Source organism: Punica granatum, chromosome 4 (genome assembly GCF_007655135.1).
Source record: "Punica granatum isolate Tunisia-2019 chromosome 4, ASM765513v2, whole genome shotgun sequence".
Taxonomy (NCBI): domain Eukaryota; kingdom Viridiplantae; phylum Streptophyta; class Magnoliopsida; order Myrtales; family Lythraceae; genus Punica; species Punica granatum.
This window is the reverse complement of record NC_045130.1, coordinates 28,278,196-28,301,065: the sequence shown is the minus strand read 5'-3', so window position 1 is coordinate 28,301,065 and position 22,870 is coordinate 28,278,196. Positions and strand designations below refer to the sequence as shown.

Here is a 22,870-nt window from a genome sequence, read left to right as displayed (position 1 = left end):
ATAATCCAGTAAATCAAATGAAGGAATATAGTCATCTTATGCAGAATTTCATCAATGGTTCACATTCGGCCATGCTTTGGCATGCTAACAATGATGATTGGTTGTTATCTTTATTATGCAGTTGGACGTAAATCAGAATTGGATGAACACATCATGGTGAGACGTAAATTTATTAGATGATTTAACTTTATTAGATGGCAACGATATTGTTGAAAGGCAACGAGATTGTTAATTAGGCTCATCGTTTTATTGATGATGAGTCATCGATGGAGGATGCCGGCGAATCGCTGTCTTTTTTTTATCGTAGACAAAAAACAATTTGCGTATATGTCATTTTTTCTAGAACAAAATAACTTTCCTAATTTAACTTCCTAAGAGAACAAATAAAGGAATTAAATAAAGGAAAGAAAAGAAAAAAAATCAGGAAACACGATTCCTTTAACAAAGGAATATATTTTTCACCTTTTAAAATAAAGAAAATGAAGCTAAAAGAGCACCATCACAGTAGAACATTAGCTGGAGCCTGCATATGATCTTGCACGAGCTAATGAAAGTAACTAGAGTCATAGTTCTCGCAAAACCGCTGTTTAAGAATTATTTTGTTCTCCCTCATAAATAAAGTTATATTCCTAAACCTACTTCTAGTTAGATTAGCTCCGACAAGTATTAACATTTGCTTAATCTAATGTATAACTGCATAGAAATATTAGTATGCTCAAAGAATGACCAGTTGATGGCCCATTTATGGACAAGGGAGAGAGATGGAATGGCAAGGTTATGCATGGAAAGAAGATCAAGAGTTATTAATCACTGTTTTTCCACTAGCACGGGATCTTATTTCTTCGAGGGTTCTTATTAGGTGGCCTAAATGAAACAATGTGATGATCATTGATATGGATAGAAACCTGAGTGACCAATCGATATCTCGAGCCAAATTAATGACCAACCCAAGCATGCTAGGAAAAATGTCAAACATAGATGATTAGCCAAGACTGGATCTACAACCAGCTCAGACTATGTAATTTATGATGAATTTTATTTACCACACCTACTCACAATGGTAATGACATGCACACGAGTCTAAATTTGTATTTCTCAAAATGTATATGTGTTAGCATACAATATTAAAAATGTCAACCTATGCTACAACCCCAAGCCAACAGTTAGTAGACTATTGTAAGTTTTGCTTTTCTCATTAAAAAAAAAAATCACTATTCGACATTGCTAACGATTGGATCAGTTCATGCCATTGCTTTTAAAAATCAATGTGTTATTATAATTAGACCAATTTATAAGCATAGGCCTAAGCGAAGAAGACAAATCGGTTTTAGAAAGAAAATATAATTGTGAAATGAAATGAGTTTGAAAATAATCCTTAAATTTAGCAATGAAAATGAGAAAACATAATTGCCAAAAAGAATAAAAATAAATTATCGTGCGAGGAACCAAAGAAATCGTGAGCTATTTTGTGAAGATATCCCTTGATTTTAGGGAATAAAACCGAGAAGTTACAAAGTGGGAAAGAAAAAAATTTGACTGCACTAGCGTGGCATAGATATACAATATTGGCTTGAGCTAATAGAAAAACCGCTAAGGGCAATTATATGGTGATAACGATACATTTGATTAATATACTCGTCATCTAGTTTTAGCTTGTGTGCATTATAAACATAGGGCTAGAGCGAATAAGACAAATCAGTTTTAGAAAGAAAATCTGATTTTGAAACGAAATAAAATTGGAAAATATCCTTAATTTTAGCGAAGAAAATGTTGTCAGAAAAAATAAGAAGAATTATCGTGCGGTAAACCAAAAGATATCGTGTGAGCTATTTGGTGACGATATCCCTTGATATTAGGAAATAAAATTGGGGCATTACATCATGGGAAAGAAAAAAAAGGTAACTGATTGCACTAGCATGGCATAAATATACAATATTGGCTCAAGCTTATAAAAAAACTGACAAGGCAAATTATATGGTGATAATGATACATACGATTAACTCATCATCTAGTTTTAGCAATGTTTATTATACAAATAAGCCTGAGCGAATAAGATAAATCAGTTTTAGAAAGAAAATTTAACTTTGGACCGAAATAAAGTTGAAAAAATATCCCTTAGTTTCGAGGAATAAAAATAAGGAAATGTTGCGAAAAAGAATTGATAGGAGGCCGAAAATAAAAAAGATTAACATGGCCAGCCTTTGGCAAACTCTTAGCGAATTCTACTGCTCACGAGCATTGAAATCTGCTAACGTGATCGTCAGAAGAATTTGGTGCTATCGGTTTCACATTTTCAATGAGACATTATGCCAATGAGCTACCCCTCTGGTAAACTCTAATGCTTAGCGCCATCGACGATCGCTCAAGAGACCGTTAGGAAGCTTTCGACGATGGCAGCTTGACAATCTGAGGCAAAATATGTCGATATGAACTGGCTTTTGTCATCAAAACTATTTTCCCGTTTTCGATAGGGGCCGACTAGGTGATGAACCAACATGGTGATCGGATTTGAAAACGATAAAATGAACAAATGAAAAACTAAACAAATCGATTGATAAAAGAAGACCAAACCAAATTTGCAAAAACAACGGAAAGGATTATCGGGTTAGGTTATTAATTCGATTGATTAGGTTAGGGTTTCGCCCATTACTTGATTATAGATTGGGTTGCAAATGGATACGTGTCACAATGTGAGTGGACCACATGTCGTATGGGTGAGGAATGACTCAAAATTATAGCGGTAAAAAGGACTGCAATATAAGAGGCAAAATATATAAATTATAGATGATCCAGATTAAATGTTAGAATATCTAATGGTTGGGATTAGCGTCCCACCATAATATATTTTTTGACACCCCCTCTAGAATCGCTCAAAAGTTACTAAACAAAGCTGTAATTTTAGAAAACCTACTTTATTTATTAGCTTTTATCATATACCCTTACATAGGTTAAAAAACCCACAAATAAATAAACAAATAACTTTTACCATCTTTCCATATAAATATGTTCTAATTTTCCGTCGTATATAATCAACAAGTTTCTTTGTCGTTCAGCGCTGCAATTTAGGGCTGAAGGAGTCATTCTAGGCCAAACTCGCATAGTTACCTCCATTATAGAATTCTATAATTGATTAATTAGCCTCGAAATCAATTAATAATAAAAGGCAAGGTTCTAAATCCATGTTCAAATTGAATCTAGAAAACCTGAAGAAATCTATCGGACAAATTAACATCTATCGGTTAATGATGGTAGCCCTTCGCTGTCCATCAACTGCCGTACAGCGTGACTATCAAGTATCAACGACTGGATTGAAAATGATTCTGGGTTAGCACAACTAGTTTGACCCAGAAATCATGAAATTAATCTTTTTTCAGAGTTAGAAATACCAGACAGAACACCCATGGCAATGCGGGAGTATAAACATTAAAAAAATAAACGAATAAATTAGTTATAGTAAAGGACATACTTAGTAGATGGTTTTTATACGTGAGAAAATTACAAATAAATAGTCAGAATTACTCGTAATAACTGAGTATCATGTAAAAGAAGTAATTTTTATTTGTTTTGAAAATTTAAAAATATTAGGACTAAGAAGTGATATGTATGTCAAGTAAAAACAACTAATGATAACTAGCTAACGGCCCGCGCTTATGCGTAGACTAGTTACTGGGTCCAACTATTTTCTTATTTTACTATTATTTAAATATATCCAAATATGAATCTTAATCGATTAATATCGTGAATAGAGAAATGCTTGTAAATGATATGTGTATATGCATCTAGCAACAAATATATGTGTATATGCTGACTTATGCAAGAAATATTAAGAGTGAAGGAAAAATCTTTTTATCGTCTTAATTATTATAATTTTATTTAAAGAGCTTGTGGTATATTAAGAAGCAACTCTTTTTACATACGATCCAACGTTAATATGAAGATTTTGACATCAACGCAACATAATCATGAAGAATTTCTCCCACTCTGAAGTTAAAATTATGATTCCACTCTGATCTAGAAATTGGCTTCTACTCTCAGCTTGACAAATTTTTGTTTTTAAAATGTGAATTAAATGAGAAGCAAATGACTCCAGCTTCTGAGAAGCATCTCAAGCAAAATGCTATAAGCAAGGGTTCTAATTTCTGAGCGTCCCAAGTAAAATGAGAAGAAAGATTTTGCATCCATCTAAATATTGGCATCCTCAAAGTGTTTTATCCATATGATTCATCAAAGCATGTTTTAAACTATAATAATAGTCCCAGATGCATGTATGGAACATAATAAATCTTTGAATTCAAACTGAACAAGGTTTTGGACCAAAAAAAATTCAGTAAATTACTTCGAATTGAAAGTATTTGGTGATTTTGTGAGTGGAGAAAATTCTTCATTGGAAAAAAAAATTCGGTAAATTACTTCGAATTGAAAGTATTTGCCAATTAGTATAATTTTCTACTTATAATGTGGCTATAGTCCAAAGTTAGCGATACTAGACCGCACACCATTCAAAATAAGTCCACAAGCTAAAGAGAGATTTTGCCGGGAACAGTCGATGTATCGACATGAGAAATTTCTAAGATACAAATTATTCCAAATGGGATGTGATTCCTACCACTTGCCGGTTAATATATGGATGACACATAATTACTCTTTCACAAAAACTCAAGATTATATACTTGTAACTCAACTACGTTATGTAAAACTATTGACCAAATTTTTGTAAATTCTAAAATTATATATCTCATCAAATTAATTAGCATGAATTATTCACAAATATCATATGAATCCGACTTTATGCCTACGGCTGAAAATTTCATGACATCGCATGGCTATTCATTAATTTTATGACTTCGGGCCCATTCTGATGTGGAGAAAAAGTTAAAGGCGGACCATCCTCCCACCAAGAAGAATTTTCCTTCGATATGGGGCCTGTCGACCTAGTCTTCAAGTCCGAGCGTGGTGTCTTCAGATTCCTGGACCACTAAAACATGGGTCAGTAGGGAGGGGGGAGAGAGAGAGAGAGAGAGAGAGAGAGAGAGAGAGAGAGAGAGAGAGAGAGAGAGAGAGAGAGGAGCAGCAATGCTCGAGAGGGTATAAGGGGAGAATCAACTTATCCTTTTTATGTGTCGTAGACTGGTATTTATAGGGGAAAAACGTACATGAACGTTAATGGGCTCCGAGTTTTTTTGAGAGCTTGAGGCCCATTAGGCTCAGGCAGATAACTTGAGATGAGTCATAAGACTTCCTAAAGATTCGTCGGGTCCAAGAGGCTCGATGGGCCTAGGAGGTTCGTCGGGCTCGATGTGCCACGGAGGGAGGCCCGTCGAGTTCAGTAGGTTCGACGACTCCAAGGGGCTCGATGGGCTCAATGGGCTACGGGAAGGGGTTCGTCGGGTCTCGGAGACTCAACTAGCATAGGAGGTTCGGCCGACTCAATGGTCCACAAAAGAGGCTAGTCGAGTCCCGGAGGTCGGTTCGACTGGCCTAGAAGGTTTACCGGCTTGATGGACCACGGAAGGAGAGTTATCAACTCTCGGAGACTCGACCGGCCTAGGAGGTTCAGCCAACTCAATGGGCCATGGAGAAGGCTTATCGGGTTCCGGAGGTTTGACAGGTTTAGGAGGCTCGCTAGCTCGATGGACGTGGGGGGAGGTTCGCTAAGTTCTGAAAGCCTAAAGGGCCTAGGAGGTTTGACCAGCTCAATGGGCCATATAGGAGACTCGTTGGATCCCGAAGGTTCGATAGGTTCAGGAGGGTCGAAGGGCCTAAGAGGTTCGTCGGCTTGATGAACCATAGAGGGAGGGTCGGCTTTCAAAGACTCGACGGGCCTAGGTGGTTTGGCTGGTTCAATAGGGCATATATGAAGCTCATCGGGTCCCGGAGGTTTGACAAGTCCAGGAGGTTCGACGGCACGATGGACCATTAGGGAAGGTTCACCGAGTCCAAGAAAGTTGATGGACTTAGGAGGCTCAGTGGGCCACGAATGATGCTCGTCGGGTCTTGGAGATTCGACGAGTTCAGGTGTTTTGACAGGTCTAGAAGGTTTACCAACTTGATGGACCATGGAGGGAGGGTTGTCGGCTCTTAGAGACTCGACGGATTTAAGAGGTTCGACTGGCTCATTGGGCCATTGAGGGGGCTTATCGGGTCCCGAAGGTTGGACGAGTCCAGGAGGTTCACCAGCGCGATGGACCATTGGGGGAGGCTCGTTGGGTCCGGGAAGCTCGACGGGCCTAGGAGGTTTGGCTATCTCAATGGGCCAAGAAAAAGGCTCATCGAGTCCGGGAGATTCGACGGGTTCAGGTGGCTCGACGGGCCTGGGAGGTTCACCTGCTCAATGGACCACGGAGGGAGGGTCGTCGACTCCCCAAGACTTGACGGGTCTAGGAGGTTCGGCTGGTTCAATGGGCCACAGAAGAGGCTTGTCGGGTCCCAAAGGTTCGACTGGCTCAAATGAGCCATGGAGGGAGGCTCATTGGGTCTAGAGACTCGACGAGGCCTAAGGAGTTCGCCAGCTCTTAGGTGCTTAGTGCTTCTGAGTCGGGCTTAACCTTGGTGAGAGGTTCGTCAACTCTCAGGTGCTCAGTGCTTGTGTGTCGGGCTAGAACCGCGAGGTTTGTTAGGTTTAGAGGGTGCGTCGGGTCTGGAGGTCACGTTGAGTCTGAAGGGCTAGCCAAATCTACGAGGTGAGCCGGGTCTAGAAGGTTTACTGGCCCTCAAGCGTTCGATGCTTGTGAGTCGGGGTAGAGTTCTCCATGGGCTTCCTTTGTTTGGTTAGCGAACTTGGCCCTGGCCTTCTAGAAACTACTTTATAAAATGCCTTCATCGATGAGTTCTAGGTTACGTGGCTCAAACCAACCTGGCGATGGTTTACCTTATCACTAGCCCCCCTAATCCCGATCATGGGTATCATTGCTAGGGATTCAATTATGCTCGGGACCTTGGGGAATTGCGCTTGACGGAGTTAGTTTTTCGAACTTGGGGCGATAGTCTTCCTGGGGTGAGGGGGAAGTTACTAGGCCTGCAAGGTTGATTGATGAAGTACATTGACCTTCTAGTTTCGCGTTGGGAATGTCGAGCCCCAATTTGGGCATCGAGGGGTGCAAACCCTTGAGTTTGACATTAGGGGCGTTAAGCCTCAAAATTGTACTTTTGAGACGTTGAGTCCCAAGTTAGATGGCAGAGGCATCGAATTCTTAAGACAGACATTGTGGTTACTCGTTCCCATTATAGTTCACAGAGTCCCCAGCGAGGCCACTTGAGCTTATGGGATGGAGGAGAGGGCGAGATTACTCGGGCTCGATAATAAGGTCAACGTATGAAGCGAGATCACTCGAGCTTGAGGTGACGGAAGAGGGGGCGATGCCACTCGATCTCGATAGTAATGTCGTCGTCCAAGGCGAGATTACTCAAGCTTGTGGGGATGGAGTATGAGAGTCAACGACCGAAGCTCGGTAGGCCTGTGAAGACTGGGCATGATATTTGATGCCCGAGGCTCAGCTGGCTTGTGGGGACGTAGTATAAGGGTTGACGCTCGAGGCCTGGCAGGCTTGCGATGACAAAGTAGGTAATCAACATCCAAGACTCTATGGGCCTGCAGAGATGGACTATTATAGTCGATGTCCAAGCCTCGTCAGCATGTAGGGACAGAGCATGATAGTCAACGTCCGAGGATCGGCTAGCCTGTGGGTACGTAGTATGAGGGCTGACGCCCTTAGCTTGGTGGCCTGCGGGGACGAACTATGGTAATCGAAATCCGAGAGGCTTGCGAAGACGAAGTACGATAGTCGATGATCGAGGCTTGGCGAGCCTATGAGAACAGAGTACCATAGTCGATGTCCGAGACTCAGCAGGCATGTGGGGACGAAGCATGATAGTAGATGTCTAAGGCTCGACTGGCATGTGGGGACGTACTATAAGGGTCGACGTCCGTAGATCAGCGAGCCTGTAAGAACGGACTAATCAGGTCTACGTCCAAGGCTCAACTGGTCTCTGGGGATGGAAGAGGTTGATGCCCAAGGCTCGGCGAGCCTGTGGGGATAGAGTAAGAGAGTGTCTGAGGTTTGGCGAGCTTGTGAGGACAGAGTAGGAGGGTCGTCACCTGAGGCTCAACGGGCTTGGGGGGATGGAGTATGAGGCTCCACTTCCGAGGCTTGGCGAGCCAGTGAAAATGGACTAGGAGAGTCGTCCGAGGCTCGGTTGGCCTATAGGGATGTATCAAGTTGATGAATGGCGACGTCTAAGGCTCGACAAGCCTATGAGGACTGAATACGAGAGTCGTCTGAGGGTAGGCGAGCCTATGAGGATTGAGTAAGAGGGTCGACGTTCGAAGCTAGGCAGGCCTATGATAACAGAGTATGAGGTTCAACGTCCAAGGCTCAACGAGCCTTTGGAGACGGACTAGAAGAGTTGTCCGAGGCTCGGCTGGCCTATGAGGACGCAGTGGAAAGGTCGACAGGGCTGGACGTTCGGGGCTAGGTGGGCCCATGGGTACGCAATATGAGAGTCAATGTCCGAAGCTCGGCGAGCCTATGGGGACGAAGTGTGACGGTTAACACCCGAGCCTCAACAAGCTTGTGAGGATGGAGTAAAAAGGTTGACAGGGGTCGACTTTCGAGCCTTGACAAGCATGTGAGGATGTAATGACAAGGTCGACAGGGTGACATTCGAGGCTTGTTGACGTCTGAGGCTCTGAGGGCTTGTGGGGACAGAGTATGATAGTCAACGTCTAAGGTGTAGCGGGCCTGTAGAGGCGAGTTGGATAGTTGATGCTTGAGGCTTGGTAGGCTTGTAGAGATGGAGTATGAGGGTCGACATCCAAATGAGGGGTTACTCGAGTCCATCAATTGAGTCGACGTCCATAGGCGAGATTACTCGAGTTTGTGGAGACGAAGTCGGAGGGCAAGGTTACTCCAGCCTATGGGGACGTAATCGGAGGACGAGCTTACTCGGTCTCGCTGATTGATTCGACGTTCATATGCGAGATTACCCGAACCTGCGGGAACGGAGTTGAAGGGTGAGATTACTCGAGCCTGCTGATTGAGTTAACGTCCATAGGCAAGGTTATTTGAGCCGACGGGAATGGAGTCGAAGGGTGAGGTTACTCGAGCCCGTTGATTGAGTCTGCGTCCATAGGCGATGTTACTCGAACCGATGGGGACAAAGTCGAAGGGCAAGGTTACTCGAGCTCGGCAGTTGAGTCAACATCTACAGGTAAGGTTACTCGAGCCTGTGGGGACGGAGTCAGAGGACCAGGTTACTCGAGTCCGTTGATTGAGTTGGTGTCCATAGGCGGATTACTCGATCCCAGAGGACAAGGTTACTCGAGCGCAACAGTTGAGTCGACGTCCATGGGCAAGGTTGCTCAAACTTGCGGAGAGGAAGTCGGAGGGCGAGGTTACTCGAGCCCGTTGATTGAATTGATGTTCATAAGCGAGGTTACTCGAGCCCGTTAATTGAGTCAACTTCAACAGGCAAGGTTACTCGAACCCGGAGGCCAAAATTACTCGAGCCCGGCAATTAAGTCGACATCCATAGGTGAGGTTACTCAAACCTGTGGGGACGAAGTCGGAGGGCGAGATAACTCAAGCCCATTGATTAAGTCAACGTCCATAGGCGAGGTTACTCGAGCCTATGGGAACGAAGTTGGAAGGCGAGGTTACTTAAGCCCGATGATTGAGTCGGGGTCTACAGGCGAGGTTATTCGAACCCAAGGGGACAAAGTTAAGGGGCGAGTTTACATAAGCCTGGCAGTTGAGTCGAAACCAGTTCCAGTAGGGTAATGATCCCGAAGATCTCTACAAATGAGTCTCAGGGTTAACAAGAGCATAATGATGTCGTATTTTAAGCAAGATAATTCAAATCCTCGCATATAAACAAACATTGGTTGTTATAATAGACAAAAACATAGGAGATAAAAGGTTGAACAAAAACACATTGAAAGGGGTTCGATGACGAGTATCCGAGTTGGGAACTGTCCTTTGACGGAGCAAGATAGCGAGTGCTAACCAAGCCTGTGAGCGTGGTAGGCGTCTGAGGCTTGGGGGCTCGGAGGCTCGGAGAGTTTCCCTGGTGTGGGGAGGCTCGGCGCCTGTCCAAGGCTCAACGAGGCTTCCAGCTGCTGCAAAAGGCTCGGAGAAGCTCTCCGTTGTATGGAGACTCGCCGGGTATGTTAGGTTCGTCAGGCCTAGAGGCTCTCCGAGATGTTTGGCCCCTGTTTGACAGGTTCAACAAGTCGCGGATGCTCGTTGATCCGACAGCGAATGAGCTTGTCGGGTGTGTTAGGTTTGACGAGCTTGGGGCTCTCCGAGGTGTTTGGCCCCTGTTTGACGTGTTCGACGAGTCCTGGATGCTCATTGATCCGCGAGGCTTGCCAAGTATGTTAAGTTCGCCGGCATAGGGGCTCCTCCGCAAAGCGTGTATTAAGTTGTTGAAAGTAGACTGCGAAATCATCGTGCATCATAATTGACATTAGTCATGTATATTTGTAATTCATCTCCATGTTGTGGATGTGGTAGATTTCATGACCCTGCTGCCTAAGAGAACACTATAAACGAAGACGAGGCAATGCTTATTTCGAGAGGGGGTCTGGATTTCCAAGGTCGCCGTGTAAACTCCGAGATGGGTCCAGGAGGCTCGTCGAGTATAGGAAGCTCGCGGGGCACCAGGGCTGTCTGGGGCGTTTTGCCCCTGTCGACAGGTTGAACAAGAGTCATGGAGCTTTGCTGATTCGGGATGCTCACCAATTCTTGAGTTTCGCCGATGTCAAGTTTGCTGGGGCCGTTCCTTGGGAGGCAAATCCAGTAGTCTCTCTTAAGGGTACTAGTTCCGTTGTTGGTTATTGGAGAAGATGGAGGGAAACAAGAGCTGGCTAGGTTAAGTGTGTGGTGATGAAGCCGAGAAGGAGGAAGCAGTTGGTGAAGGCTGAGGTTGAGAGTTTCTTGAGAGGCCCCGTTGACAAGAGGTGGTAAGAGATGATGGTTGATTGACGTCGAATCTCCAACTAATAATTGATGAGAGGCCACAGTCCCCACTGCAGTTTTTTTGCTACTGCTTCCACCTTGCCTTCTCCAAGCTTTCCCTTGTCGGTATTTTTTATGTTTATGTCGCTTGGATGAACGCCTTCTTGAACTAGGAAGCACCTAGTTAGTTCATGGTGCTTGCCTTTTTGTATGTTGAAGATGGTTCACAACTAGAAATGGATTTTTTTAGTTCATCAAAAGGGGCGATCGAATCAATGCATTTCGATAACGGTAAGACACGACTTTTTGTGTTGTTCCCACACAAGGCGCCACCTAATATGAAGAAAACATTTGGGTCGGAACCATCCTCCCACCAAGAAGAATCTTCCTTCAATACATGACCTGTCGATCTAGTCTTCAAGTCCGTGCATGCTCTCTTCAGATTCCTAGACCACTAAACATGGGTCAGCTGGGGGAAAGGGAGTTGCTCTAAGGAACCCCTACCGACACTCAAGTCAGAGTTATGGGGAGAGGTTAGCCGGGTCCTGGAGGCTCGACGGGCCTAGGAGGATCGGCGGTTTTAATGAACCATGGAGGAGCCTCTTCAGGTCTGTACGCACCCGAATTTCGTCTCGTCGGGGTACGCATACGCGCGCCTAAATGCAACGCGGCTTGGGAGTGTCCACCTTCCCAGGGACGCGCGACGGACGCACGTGAGAAGGAGTCGCCACTTGCCATTTTACGACCCGAAGATTGAGGGCCGGCAAGTTACCCAGGTCTAGGGGTACGGGGTACACCTAAAATGCTAAGGCAATGGTCTGTACGGAACCGAAAATTCCGAATTCGGGGGTTCTATTACGTGTGGGCCTATATCCCACAAGCCCTTTCGGTACTCTAGCTTGTCTAGGTTTGCCATTTTAATTTCATTACCGCTTAATTAGGTCCGCTCATCTTATGCGTTTTGACACCGTAAATTCGAAGAAGCACTCTGACTGTTCACTCTCCGACCGGGATTTTACATGAATGTATGTATAATATAAAACCTCATATTGTTCTCTCAAATAAATAAAAGACAAGCTACAATGACTAAATCCCGGTCGGTTCGCATTCGGCCATGATTTCACTCATGCTCACCGTATATTTTTGGAAAAGACCGAAAATTAAATTAAATGCGCACTCAGTGTATGGGGGCCCTAGACCCCGTGGTCGAAGGTTCTGGGCGTTGGACTCAATGTGAATCGAGTCCTAAGGAATCGGGCTCGATCAGCGTAACAAATAGGTGCAAAAATGTAACAAGCATGCTCAAATAAACAAACAATGGGGTTTTTGTTATCGCCGAATTTATGTGAATTACCTAATTATTAACCGATGTATCTTGACATACAAATCCTACCTTAAAACAAACAAAGGGGGGATGGATAGGATATGTGGCATTCGGCATTATTTAAACGGACCCGACAGACGTGATGTCCATAGTCAAGTCTCGAATGTGTGGGTTGTTTTTAGATTATTCTGTATCGCGACAATATGGCTTTTACAGATTAAAAGTATTTTCACCTAAAAAACCCAAAACCTAACCCCTTATTTGACTATTGCCCATGTTTGATTTAAGTCGAGTTTGTGATTAATTTGTTTTCCCATGTTTTGACCAATTCTATGCACAAACCTACGCTAGGATTACAGCAGGACAAGAACCGGTAATCATGCCCTTGAATCTGTAAATATGTGTGTGCATAAAAATCAAGATTACGTTGCATGTATATCGGTGCTTTTGAAATTGTGAATTTTGAAAAGGGCATGATTAACAGTTCTTGAACTGTCGATACGATTACAGATTATTAACCGGTTCGTGCAATCCATTTAAAGAAATCAAGTGATTTAATTTAGCCAAATTTAACGTTCCGATTATCCCGTATGTAGAATTTTAGGTTAATTAAAAAAACTTGTCGAATGCTTTAGTCTATGGATTTCGAGCCGTCAAAATAGCCATTAGTTGACCGCCCGATAAACTCTAATTTCCAACATGATCACATAATATAATTACAAAAAATGAAATATTTAAATGGGGCACATACATTGTCGGTGGGTGATCCAAGTAGAAAATGGTTGGATATTTTTAGAAAATGTCATGGGGACTGAATTGAACGATTTTAAAAGAGCAGGGACTGATTTGTGAATTTTGACAAAATTGGAGACTGATTTGAAAATTCTGGAGAAATTGGGGACTGATTTGAAAATTGTAAAAAAGGGGACTATGTAAAAATTACTGAAAATGTCCTAGGACTTATTTGAAATAAATTTGAAAATCTGGACTGGTATGAAAACAAAAAAAAAGGCCCCGGGACTAAACTGAAACAACTCGGAAAGTTCTTTGGGATGCTTGAAAAATTCTGGGAATTTCAGGACTGATTGGAAAATAGTAAAATGACTGGGACTTGATTGAAAAGAATTTTTGAAATTCGGGGCAGATCTGAAAATGGTGAAAAATGGTCCCGGGACTAAACTGAAACGGTTTGAAAAGTTCTTTGGGATTCTTAGAAAAATTATGGAAAATTCAAGGACTGATTGAAAAATAATAAAATGACCGGGGCTTGATTGAAAATGATTTTGAAATTCGGGGCAGATCTTAAAAAAATAAAATACGTCCTCTGGACTGAAATGTGACAAAACAGAAAGTTCGTAAAATCGAGTTTGGGATAAATCCGATCACCCACGTGACCCAAGAACACTCATTTCACATTATATCCACCAAGCAAGCAATAATATTCAGGAAAGGAACCCTAATCATGCCACTAAGTCGAGAATTTACCTAGTTCAGAAAATTGAGTGACTTCTCTGTAAAAATAAAAAAATCACCGGATGGATCGGGCCGGATCCGATCGGACCGGACCGCCCGAATGAGTAAACAGCCCGGAAGAGCGCTGGGCCGGATTGGGGAAGTGGGGTCTAGCTGGGCTTGCGCTGGGCCTGCAAAAAAAACGAACTGGGCTGAGGCCCGTTAGCCGAAGGACGGTCGGGATCGGGGTCAGCGGCGGTGACGAGGCTGCTGGCGGCGGTTCGCGCCTCTGGACGCCGCGACGATGGCACGAGAGGGTGCGGGAGATAGCTCTGGGTACCGCCGGTGCTTCGCCGTAGTCGATCGGGACCTCACCGGCGCTCAATCAGTCGGAATCGGGGGGAATTATCGCGGTTTCCGGCGAGGGTTTCAGAATTTTCCGATTACAAAATTCCCCGAAACGAGAGCCAATCTTTCGATTTCGTTTGCTGGGTCTTCTTCCTCTCCCGAATCGACTTTCTGTTTAATTAATTGCGATTCATTCCCTTTTTCCATTGAGATTTCGGCCGATCTTGGCGGAAATCCGCAATTCAGGAATCTTTGGGCCGGCAAGGTCGCGGGCAGCCGGCGAGCGCTGCCCGGCCTGCCCGAATCGATTATTTTTTTTATTTTATTTTTTTGGAAAAGGCCAGCAGTCAAGGGCAGCCGGTCAACGCTGCCCGGCCTGCCTGGCCCTGCCCGAATCTTTTCTTTTTTTTTTAAATACATATATAATTTAATTTAATTTAAATTTATTTTTTTAAGGAAATGACAATTTTGCCCCCCTCGGAGCCGATGGACCGAAATTAGATGCTGACAAGGTCCCAAAGGTTCAACGGGTCCGGGAGGTTCGACCGGCCTAGGAGGTTCACTGGGGTCAATGGACTATGGAGGGAAAGTCGTCAGCTCTCGGAGACTTGATGGGCCTAGGAAGTTCGGCCGGCTCAATGGGCCATGGAGAAGGCTCGTCGGGTCCCGAAGGTTTGATAAGTCCAGGAAGTTCGCCGACTCGATAGACCACGGGGAGAAGTTAAAAAAGTCTCGGAGGCTTGACGGACCTAAGAGGTTCGGCTAATTCAATGGGACACGGAGGAGGCTCGTCGGGTCCCGAAGGTTCGACGGGGCTAGGAGGTTCGATTGGCCTAGGAGGTTTGCCAGCTTGATGGACCACGGAGGGAGGGTTGAAGGCTCCTAGAGACTCAACGGGCTTAGAAGGTTCAACCAGCTCAATGGGCCATGGAGGAGGCTCGTCGAGTCCCCGGAGGTTTGACCTGTCCCGAAGATTCGACGAGTCGAGGAGGTTCGTCGACTCGATGGACCGCGTGGCGAGGTTTGCTGGGTCTAGGAGGCTCAACTGGCCTAGGAGGTTCGGCCGGCTCAATGGGCCAGAGAGGAGGCTCGTCGGGTCCCGAAGGTTCAACCGGTCCAGGTGGTTCGACTGGCCCTTGGAGGTTTGTCAGCTCGATGGACCACGGAGGGAGGGCTGTCGGAGACTCAATAGACCTAGGAGGTTCGGTCGGTTCAATTGGCCATGGAGGAGGCTCGTTGAGTCTCGGAGGTTCGATTGGCCCGATGAGCATAGAGGGAGGATCGTCGGGTCCGGAGGTTCGACGAGGCCTGAGGGGTTCGCCGACTCTCAGGTGCTCAATGCTTCTGAGTCGAGCTCAACCTTGGTGCGAGGTTCGTCAGCTTGCAGGTGCTCAGTGCTTGTGTGTTGGGCTAGAGCTGTGAGGGTCATAGGGTATAGAGGGTGCGTTGGGTCTGGAGGGTGCGCCAAGTCTTAAGGGCTCGTCGGGTCTGCCGGGTGCACTGGGTCTGGAGGGTTCACCAACCCTTAGGTGTTCGGTGTTTGTGAGTCAGGTTGGAGTTCTCCGTGGGCTTCCTTTGTTTGGTTAGCGGGCTTGGCCTCAACCCTCTAGAGATTGCCTTATAAAATGCATTCGTCGGAGGCTCATGATTTCTAGGTTACGTGGCTCAAACCGACCTAATGATGGTTTATCTTATCACATTCTAACTCTAGTATTGAATTGAATAAGTTGATTTTTAGAGACACATGTAAACTTGTCCATTAATGGGTCAACGTTTGAAGGCTAATATATTCGTATTTGATTCAAGAAACGAAGCCCAAGATCAGCCCGTTCCTTGGGCCTAAAATATTTTTAAAAAAAAAAAGAAAAGGAAAAAAAGTGCATAACATGGGCTTGATATGAAAAAATAAGAAGATATAAATTGATTTTTTTTCCTTCTTTTTTTTTTTGGTAGCTGATATTGATTATGAAATGAGGAATGAGCCAAATAAAGTTTATGAATGGAAGTCTCAACGGCAGGTTGCTGAGAAGGAAAATGAAAAGCGAGAGCGCACTTCGAGAGATGGCTGGGAAGACTGAATCAAATAAATTGAGTTCATTACACAAGTCTTTACTAGACTTTCGATATCTACGTTCTTACATTATTGTATACTATCCTTATTTGATAAAATAAAATTCTTGTGCTCGAGTTATGAACACCTGGAAAAACTCTTCTCGTTTTTAATCGAAGATGGATAAATGTTGTATTGACCTTATAAGTTCTGAATACATATTGAGAACTTTTGCTTTGGCAATTTCTTCCTTTCGATCTTTGTTGTTGAAATTATTTTTCTAATCCACTATTATTGCTCCTTGATGACAAAATTATTCAGTCAATTCACCGACGGAAAAGGTCAAAGAATTGCTGCAAAAACTTCTCGATAATCAATTTTATGCAGTTTTATTTTACTGCGGTTTTTTTTCTTTTTGTTTTTTGGGTCAAGTCTTTTATTGTGTTCAAACTAAAATAGAAGAAATCAATATATAAGTTTAATGAAGGACGGGCTCTATGTATTCTACTTATTACCGAAGAAATATTAAAGCAAAATGGGATTTTATATATTCTCTCTCTGTTTTTTTTTGTTGCAAAGGGATCATTGGACCTATACGAAAAAATGTAAAGGTATATAAATGGGCACAAAAAGGAAGTTCATTTGGCGAGAATCAAATCTAAAATTTTTGGATTATCTGTCTAGAGTATGAGTCATTGCACCTTCTATTAAATACATATATGCAATTATAGATAGTAAATCCCACAAATACTCTTCTTTCTTATCAAAAGTCTCACAAATAGGGTTTATTATATGAGTTGAGTACCAAATATATATCCATCTTTTCATTTAAAACAATAGAAGATTACATTCGGGTGTTAACGATGTTAAAATTGGAGCTTTGACTTGGCACAATTTCTGAAAAATGCTTTCGGCGTGTTAGTATTTCCGCAGAAGAATTGAAGTAAATCAAAAGTCAGCCGAGTATACAAGCAATCTAATTCCTCGCAGAGATTAATGAAATTTAGTTCTATGCAAATCATAACTTATGTTCATCTCACGGAAAAAATAAATGAAAAATGGGGACTGACTAACATTAATTCACAAGAAATTCAAGTGAAAACAAGAGGGAAGTTAATATTTACGATCCACCGGTGACACTTCCATTAAAAATCTCAATCGTGTCGCCTTGCCCGACATGGTGCCATCGGAACGACCTGTCTTCATCCATCACGTTCTGTCGGTAGATGAAAAAATATCCCTCTGGTGGCAGAGCGAAGTTATTCATCCTCTGCTGCAACCTCTGAAGCTCCCTCCTCAACTCCCCGACGTTATCCCCAGCATTTACCTCCACCGGAATTTTCCTCGTCCCGCACTTCGTTAGCACCATTATCCTGAGCTTCTTATTATTCGTAGTGGCTGCTGTCCCGGGAGTTGTCTGAGAATTATTCCTGACAATCACTTCGATCTCGGAATTATTGAAGAGCTCAGATTCTCCTACTGAGAGATGGTCTTGGAGCTGCTTCCCATTGCAATGGAGAACGAAAATATTCAAGGGAATGGACTGATCAATCTCGTGAATCTTCTCTTTCACGTGCGATATGGCATCGCTCACATTCATTTCCAAGGGGAAATGGGAGTTTGAGGATGGGAATTTGATATTAAGCTGAATTTGCTTCGTGGGGGTCGGCGGAGGTTCCTTACTATTCAACTCAGGGTTGATGATGAGCTGAATGTGGGAATTCTGTAGAATCTCACAGTACTCGACGTCGCGTTCATCTTGAAGGACCTGCGACTTGAAAAGTAGGGTTTGCCGAGAAATCGGTATGCCATGGTACTTCTGGATCTTTTCTTTGATTTCCTGGACGGTGTCGAAGAAGCCGACTTCGATGGAAAACGGCCTTCCTCTCTGCCGCTCGAAAATTACATCCATCAATTGGAAATTTGCTGCAGAGGTAACATTCATAGAGAGCTGTATAGGTAAGAGTAAAAAGTTTGATAGGGTTTATGCAAGCCGGGATAAAGGAGGAACGAAATGCGTGGTAATGCCTAACCATACGAACCGATTTGTTAGCTGATACATATCTTTTACTGTTGAATTAATTGAAATTGTCAAAAGAGGATTACATGGTTCTGGTCTACTCAGCAATTATTAATTTTCATTTATCCTTGGGTCGTTTGGTTTTGGAGTCGGACTCTAATTTCACTCCGCTCCAGCCACTAATAGCAAAATAAGTAATCATAGATACATGAATTTATTATTGAAAAATTGATTGTAATAATTACAGTTAAAAATAGATATGAGAATATGGCTATATATAGATGGATGTAAAAGTAGATGTGAAATTTATTAGTAAACAATTGGGTTGTAATAATGGTTAGTAAAAAATAGATTTGAGAATTAATTATTAAATGAGAGAAAAAGATAAAAATAAAAATAATAATTATGTTATTGAATTAAGAGAAGAATGGAGTAAAGTGGAGTTGAGTAAAATTATTTTCCGAAATCAAATGTCACCAATTTTTCCGTTATAAGATAAGCATATAACTTAATGCAAGTATAGAAAAAACTAAATAAATGACACGGAAGTCCATTTAACAAGAATCAAATCCAAGAACTCATGGTTCAAATTTAACAACTAATGTCACTGCACAAAGTCCACGTACCATTGTAATTACTAATTCTCGCTAATACATAGCAAACAAATCACCCTGATTGGGTATTCCAATTGAGCAAGTTGGGCATGCACAAAAAGTAAATATACATAATTAAAATATTACATGGATATCATGTTATTAACAGATGACATCGATCAAATCCCACAGGCTAATATTTTGGGAATACAATTTTTAAGTAGATCGGAGTAACGAAATATACAATCGACGTCAAATCAATGTGTCTTAGTATGCACAAGTTGAAGAGAGGAACCTTGCGCCACCATATAAGCAAAATTAAAAAGGACTTCAGGTTCTAGGTTCGAGTAGATTTTATGTTCGATATTCAGTGAGACTATTGCGTCCTTTTATTAGTTAAGCAACCTGAGCGTCTTCAAGCTAGAAACCGTGACGAGTCATGTCATGGTTCGGATGTTGGTGAGGTTGGGGAGGTTAACCCTTTCCATGACGAAGATTCTGATTCGTCTACCGAAAGGGTTTCTTCTCGACTTGGCCGGAGGAATCGTTTTGATGATTATGGCGTCAAAGTCGACATTCCCGACTTTGAAGGTCAAATGCACTCAGAAGATTTCATTGATTGGTTGGCTACCGTTGAACAAGTCTTCGACTTCAAGAACATTTCCGAAAAAAAGAAGGTGAAGTTAGTCGCCATCAAATTGAAAAAACATGCTAAAGTTTGGTGGGAGAATTTGAAGAGGCGTTGAGAACGTGAAGGAAAACGGAGGATTGTGACGTGGGAAAAAATGAAACGGGAGCTCAAGAAGAAGTTTCTTCCCGCGAGCTACAAGCAATATATTTTCCCTCGGCTCTACAACTTCAAGCAAGAGGAGTTGACTGTAGAGGAATATACAGCGGAGTTTGAGCATCTCATGATGAAGTGCGATATCGTGGAGCCCGAGGAGCAAACCATTGCTCGGTACCTTGGCGGTCTTCGATCCGAGATTTGTAACGTGGTCCAATTGCAATCTTATTGGACTTTCGAGGATGTTTGCAAGCTGGCCGTTCGTGTGGAGAAGCAATCTAAGGAGAAGAGTACTCATAAGACCTTGGGAAGAGACGAGGTCTCTAACCGGAGGAGTGCTCCGACTCTGAAGTCATCATCGACTGGTAAGGCTACTTCTTCCAAGGCTACACCCGCACAAGGTGGCACTTCTCGCAACACTTCAAGCACGATATCAAAACAATGCTTCAAGTGTCGAGGATTTGGTCACATTGCTTATAGTGCCTGAATCGGAAGATTATTTCCTTAGTGGAGAAAGCTAATGATGAGCCGGTGTACGACACTTACGACGAGGAGGAGAATGAGGTTGAGCAAGAAGAGGTCACTTATGGTGATCAAGGGGAGGCTCTCTTTGTTCAACGCATCTTGAAGTCCACACATGTTGAGGATGATAAGTGGTTGCGGCATAACATCGTTCACACCTGGTGCACTTCCCATGGCAAAGTGTGCACGGTCATTATCGATAGTGGGAGTTATGAGAATGTCGTTTCCACTACCATGGTGGAAAAGTTGCACTTCAAGGTGGAGCCTCATCCAGATCCATACTAGCTCTCTTGGCTTAAGAAAGGTAACGACGTTCATGTCAATAAACGTTGCTTGGTGCAATTCTCTATTGGCATGCATTATAAGGATGAGATTATATGCGATGTGGTTCCCATGGATGCGTGTCATTTATGATGGCTTTAAGAACACCTACTCCTTTGTCAAGGAAGGTGTCAAGATTATTCTAAAACCTTGTAGAATGGAGGACAAGTCTAAGGCCGTCACGGGAGAAGGGAGCTCTTATCTCTCCAAATCTCAATTTCTCCAAGTCATGGATCGTTCTTCGGAGGCTTATGCACTCGTGCTCTTGGAGGAGAATGAAGAACGAGGGGATATTCCACCTGTAATGAAGTCTTTGTTCGAAGAATTTCGGGATATAGTGCCCGATGAGATTCCGTTGGGACTTCCTCCCATGCAGGATATCCAACATCATATTGATTTGGTGCTCAGGGCTGCTATCCTAAGTAAGGTGGCGTATCGAATGAGTTCAAAGGAACATGAGGAGCTTCAACGCCAAGTCGACGAACTTTTGCATAAGGGGTTGATTCGGGAAAGTTTGAGCTCTTGTGCAGTTCCCGCTCTTCTCGTGCCAAAGAAGGATGGATCTTGGAGGATGTACATTGATAGACGGGCTGTGAACAAGATCACCATCAAGTATCGCTTTTCAATACCGCGACTTGATGATTTGCTTGATCAACTTCATGGAGCTTCGGTCTTTTCCAAAATCGACCTTAGGAGCGGATATCATCAAATTCGAATGCGTCCCAGAGACGAGTGGAAGACGACGTTCAAGACGAGAGATGGTCTCTACAAGTGGCTAGTTATGCCATTCAGCCTCTCTAATGCTTCAAGTACTTTCATGCGCCTCATGAACCATGTGTTGAAAGCTTTCATCGGCAAGTTCTTGGTCATCTACTTTGACAATATTTTGATCTATAATACCAGTGTGTAGGAGCACCTGGAGCATCTTTGAGAGCTCTTTAAGGTGCTTCGAGAGCAACGCCTATATGCCAACCTTAAGAAGTGTCGCTTCCTCACAAATAGTGTCAACTTCTTGGGTTATATTGTCTCTCAAGAAGGCATTCGCATGGATCCAAGTAAAGTGGAGGTGATCGTAAATTGGCCGACTCCAAGATCTCTCCAAGAGGTCCAGAGTTTCCATGGGCTAGCTTTTTTCTATCGGAGGTTCATTGCAGGGTTTAGCACTCTTGTCGCTCCTATCACGGAGTGCTTGAAAGGAGGTGTATTCAAGTGGGACGAGGTGGCTCAAAAGAGTTTCAAGCTAATAAAGAAGAAGATGACGGAGACACCATTTCTTGCCTTGCCTGACTTTGAGAAAGTCTTCGACGTATGTTGTGATGCTTCGAATGTGGGAATTGGAGCCGTTCTTTCTCAAGAAGGCAAACCACTTGCTTTCTTTAGTGAGAAGTTGAATGGATCGAGGAGGAATTATTCGACGTAGGACAAGGATTTTTATGCCATTGTTTGAGCTTTGGCCAATTGGAGGCATTATCTTATTTCGAAAGAATTTGTGCTCTTCTCAAACCATGAGGCGTTGTACATTAATGGCCAGCATAAGCTCAACAATCGCCATGCCAAGTGGGTGGAGTTCCTATAAGCCTACACGTTCGTGATCAAGCATAAGAGCGGCACTCAAAACCAAGTCGCCGATGCTTTGAGTCGGAGGTGTTGATTGCTTTCATCTATGCAAGTAAAGGTGTTGGGATTCGAGATCATCAAGGAGCTTTATGAGGAGGATGTTGATTTCTCCAAGCTATGGCGTGAATGTTCCAAAGGCCCTTGGAAGGACTTTCTCGTACATGATGGCTATCTTTTCAAGTCCAATAAGTTGTGCATTCCTCAATGTTCTTTGAGGGAGGCCATCATCAAAGAAGCTCACGAAGGAGGACTTGGAGGTTACTTTGGGCGAGATAAAAAGCTTGCTCTTATTGATGCGCAATTCTATTGGCCGAATATGATCCGAGACGTATCGAGACATGTGGAGCGCTGCAAAACATGTCACATTGCTAAGGCTCATTCTCAAAATACGGGCCTTTACACTCCACTTCTGGTTCCCAATGCACCTTGGGAAGATGTGAGCATCGATTTTGTGGTGGGATTACCAAGGACACAAAAGAATAAAGACTCGGTCATGGTGGTGGTGGATCGATTCTCTAAGATGGTGCACTTCATTCTGTGCCTTAAGACCATGGATGCGTTTCATGTTGTGGATCTTTACTTCAGAGAGATTGTCAAGCTTCATGGCATTCCGAGGACCATCACTTCCGATCGTGATACGAAGTTTATGAGTCACTTTTGGCGTACGCTTTGAAGAAAACTTGGAACTACTCTTCAATTTAGTTCCTCCCATCATCCTCAAACCGATGGTCAAACGGAGGTGGTTAATCGAAGTTTGGGAAGCTTGCTAAGGTCCTTGGTGAAAGGAAATATTCGTCAATGGGACATAGTGCTGCCTCAAGTGGAGTTTGCTTATAACCGGTCTCAAAGCAAGTCTACTGGTAAGAGCCCATTCGAGGTTGTTT

The 22,870-nt window shown here is 43.4% G+C and overlaps 1 protein-coding gene across 2 annotated transcripts; it reads right to left on the bottom strand.

Moving 5' to 3' along the window:
- Window positions 1-17,247: 17,247 nt before the first annotated feature.
- On the bottom strand, window positions 17,248-18,041 carry LOC116206230 (ubiquitin domain-containing protein 7SL RNA1-like). 2 transcript variants are annotated; one of them, XM_031539044.1, is made up of 2 exons: window positions 17,720-18,041; window positions 17,248-17,527 (listed from the first exon to the last, which is right to left on the bottom strand). In XM_031539044.1, the coding sequence occupies exons 1-2, from the start codon at window positions 18,039-18,041 to the stop codon at window positions 17,250-17,252; spliced, it is 600 nt and encodes a 199-aa protein (XP_031394904.1). In that variant the 3' UTR covers window positions 17,248-17,249. The 2 variants fall into 2 exon arrangements, with proteins under 2 accessions (XP_031394904.1, XP_031394903.1); XM_031539043.1 differs by having other exon boundaries at window positions 17,248-18,041.
- Window positions 18,042-22,870: the final 4,829 nt, after the last annotated feature.

What these genes read in the sequence shown, in the direction of transcription:
- LOC116206230 (XM_031539043.1), bottom strand. Translation starts at nt 18,041, where the DNA reads ATGGATGTAATTTTCGAGCGGCAGAGAGGAAGGCCGTTTTCCATCGAA.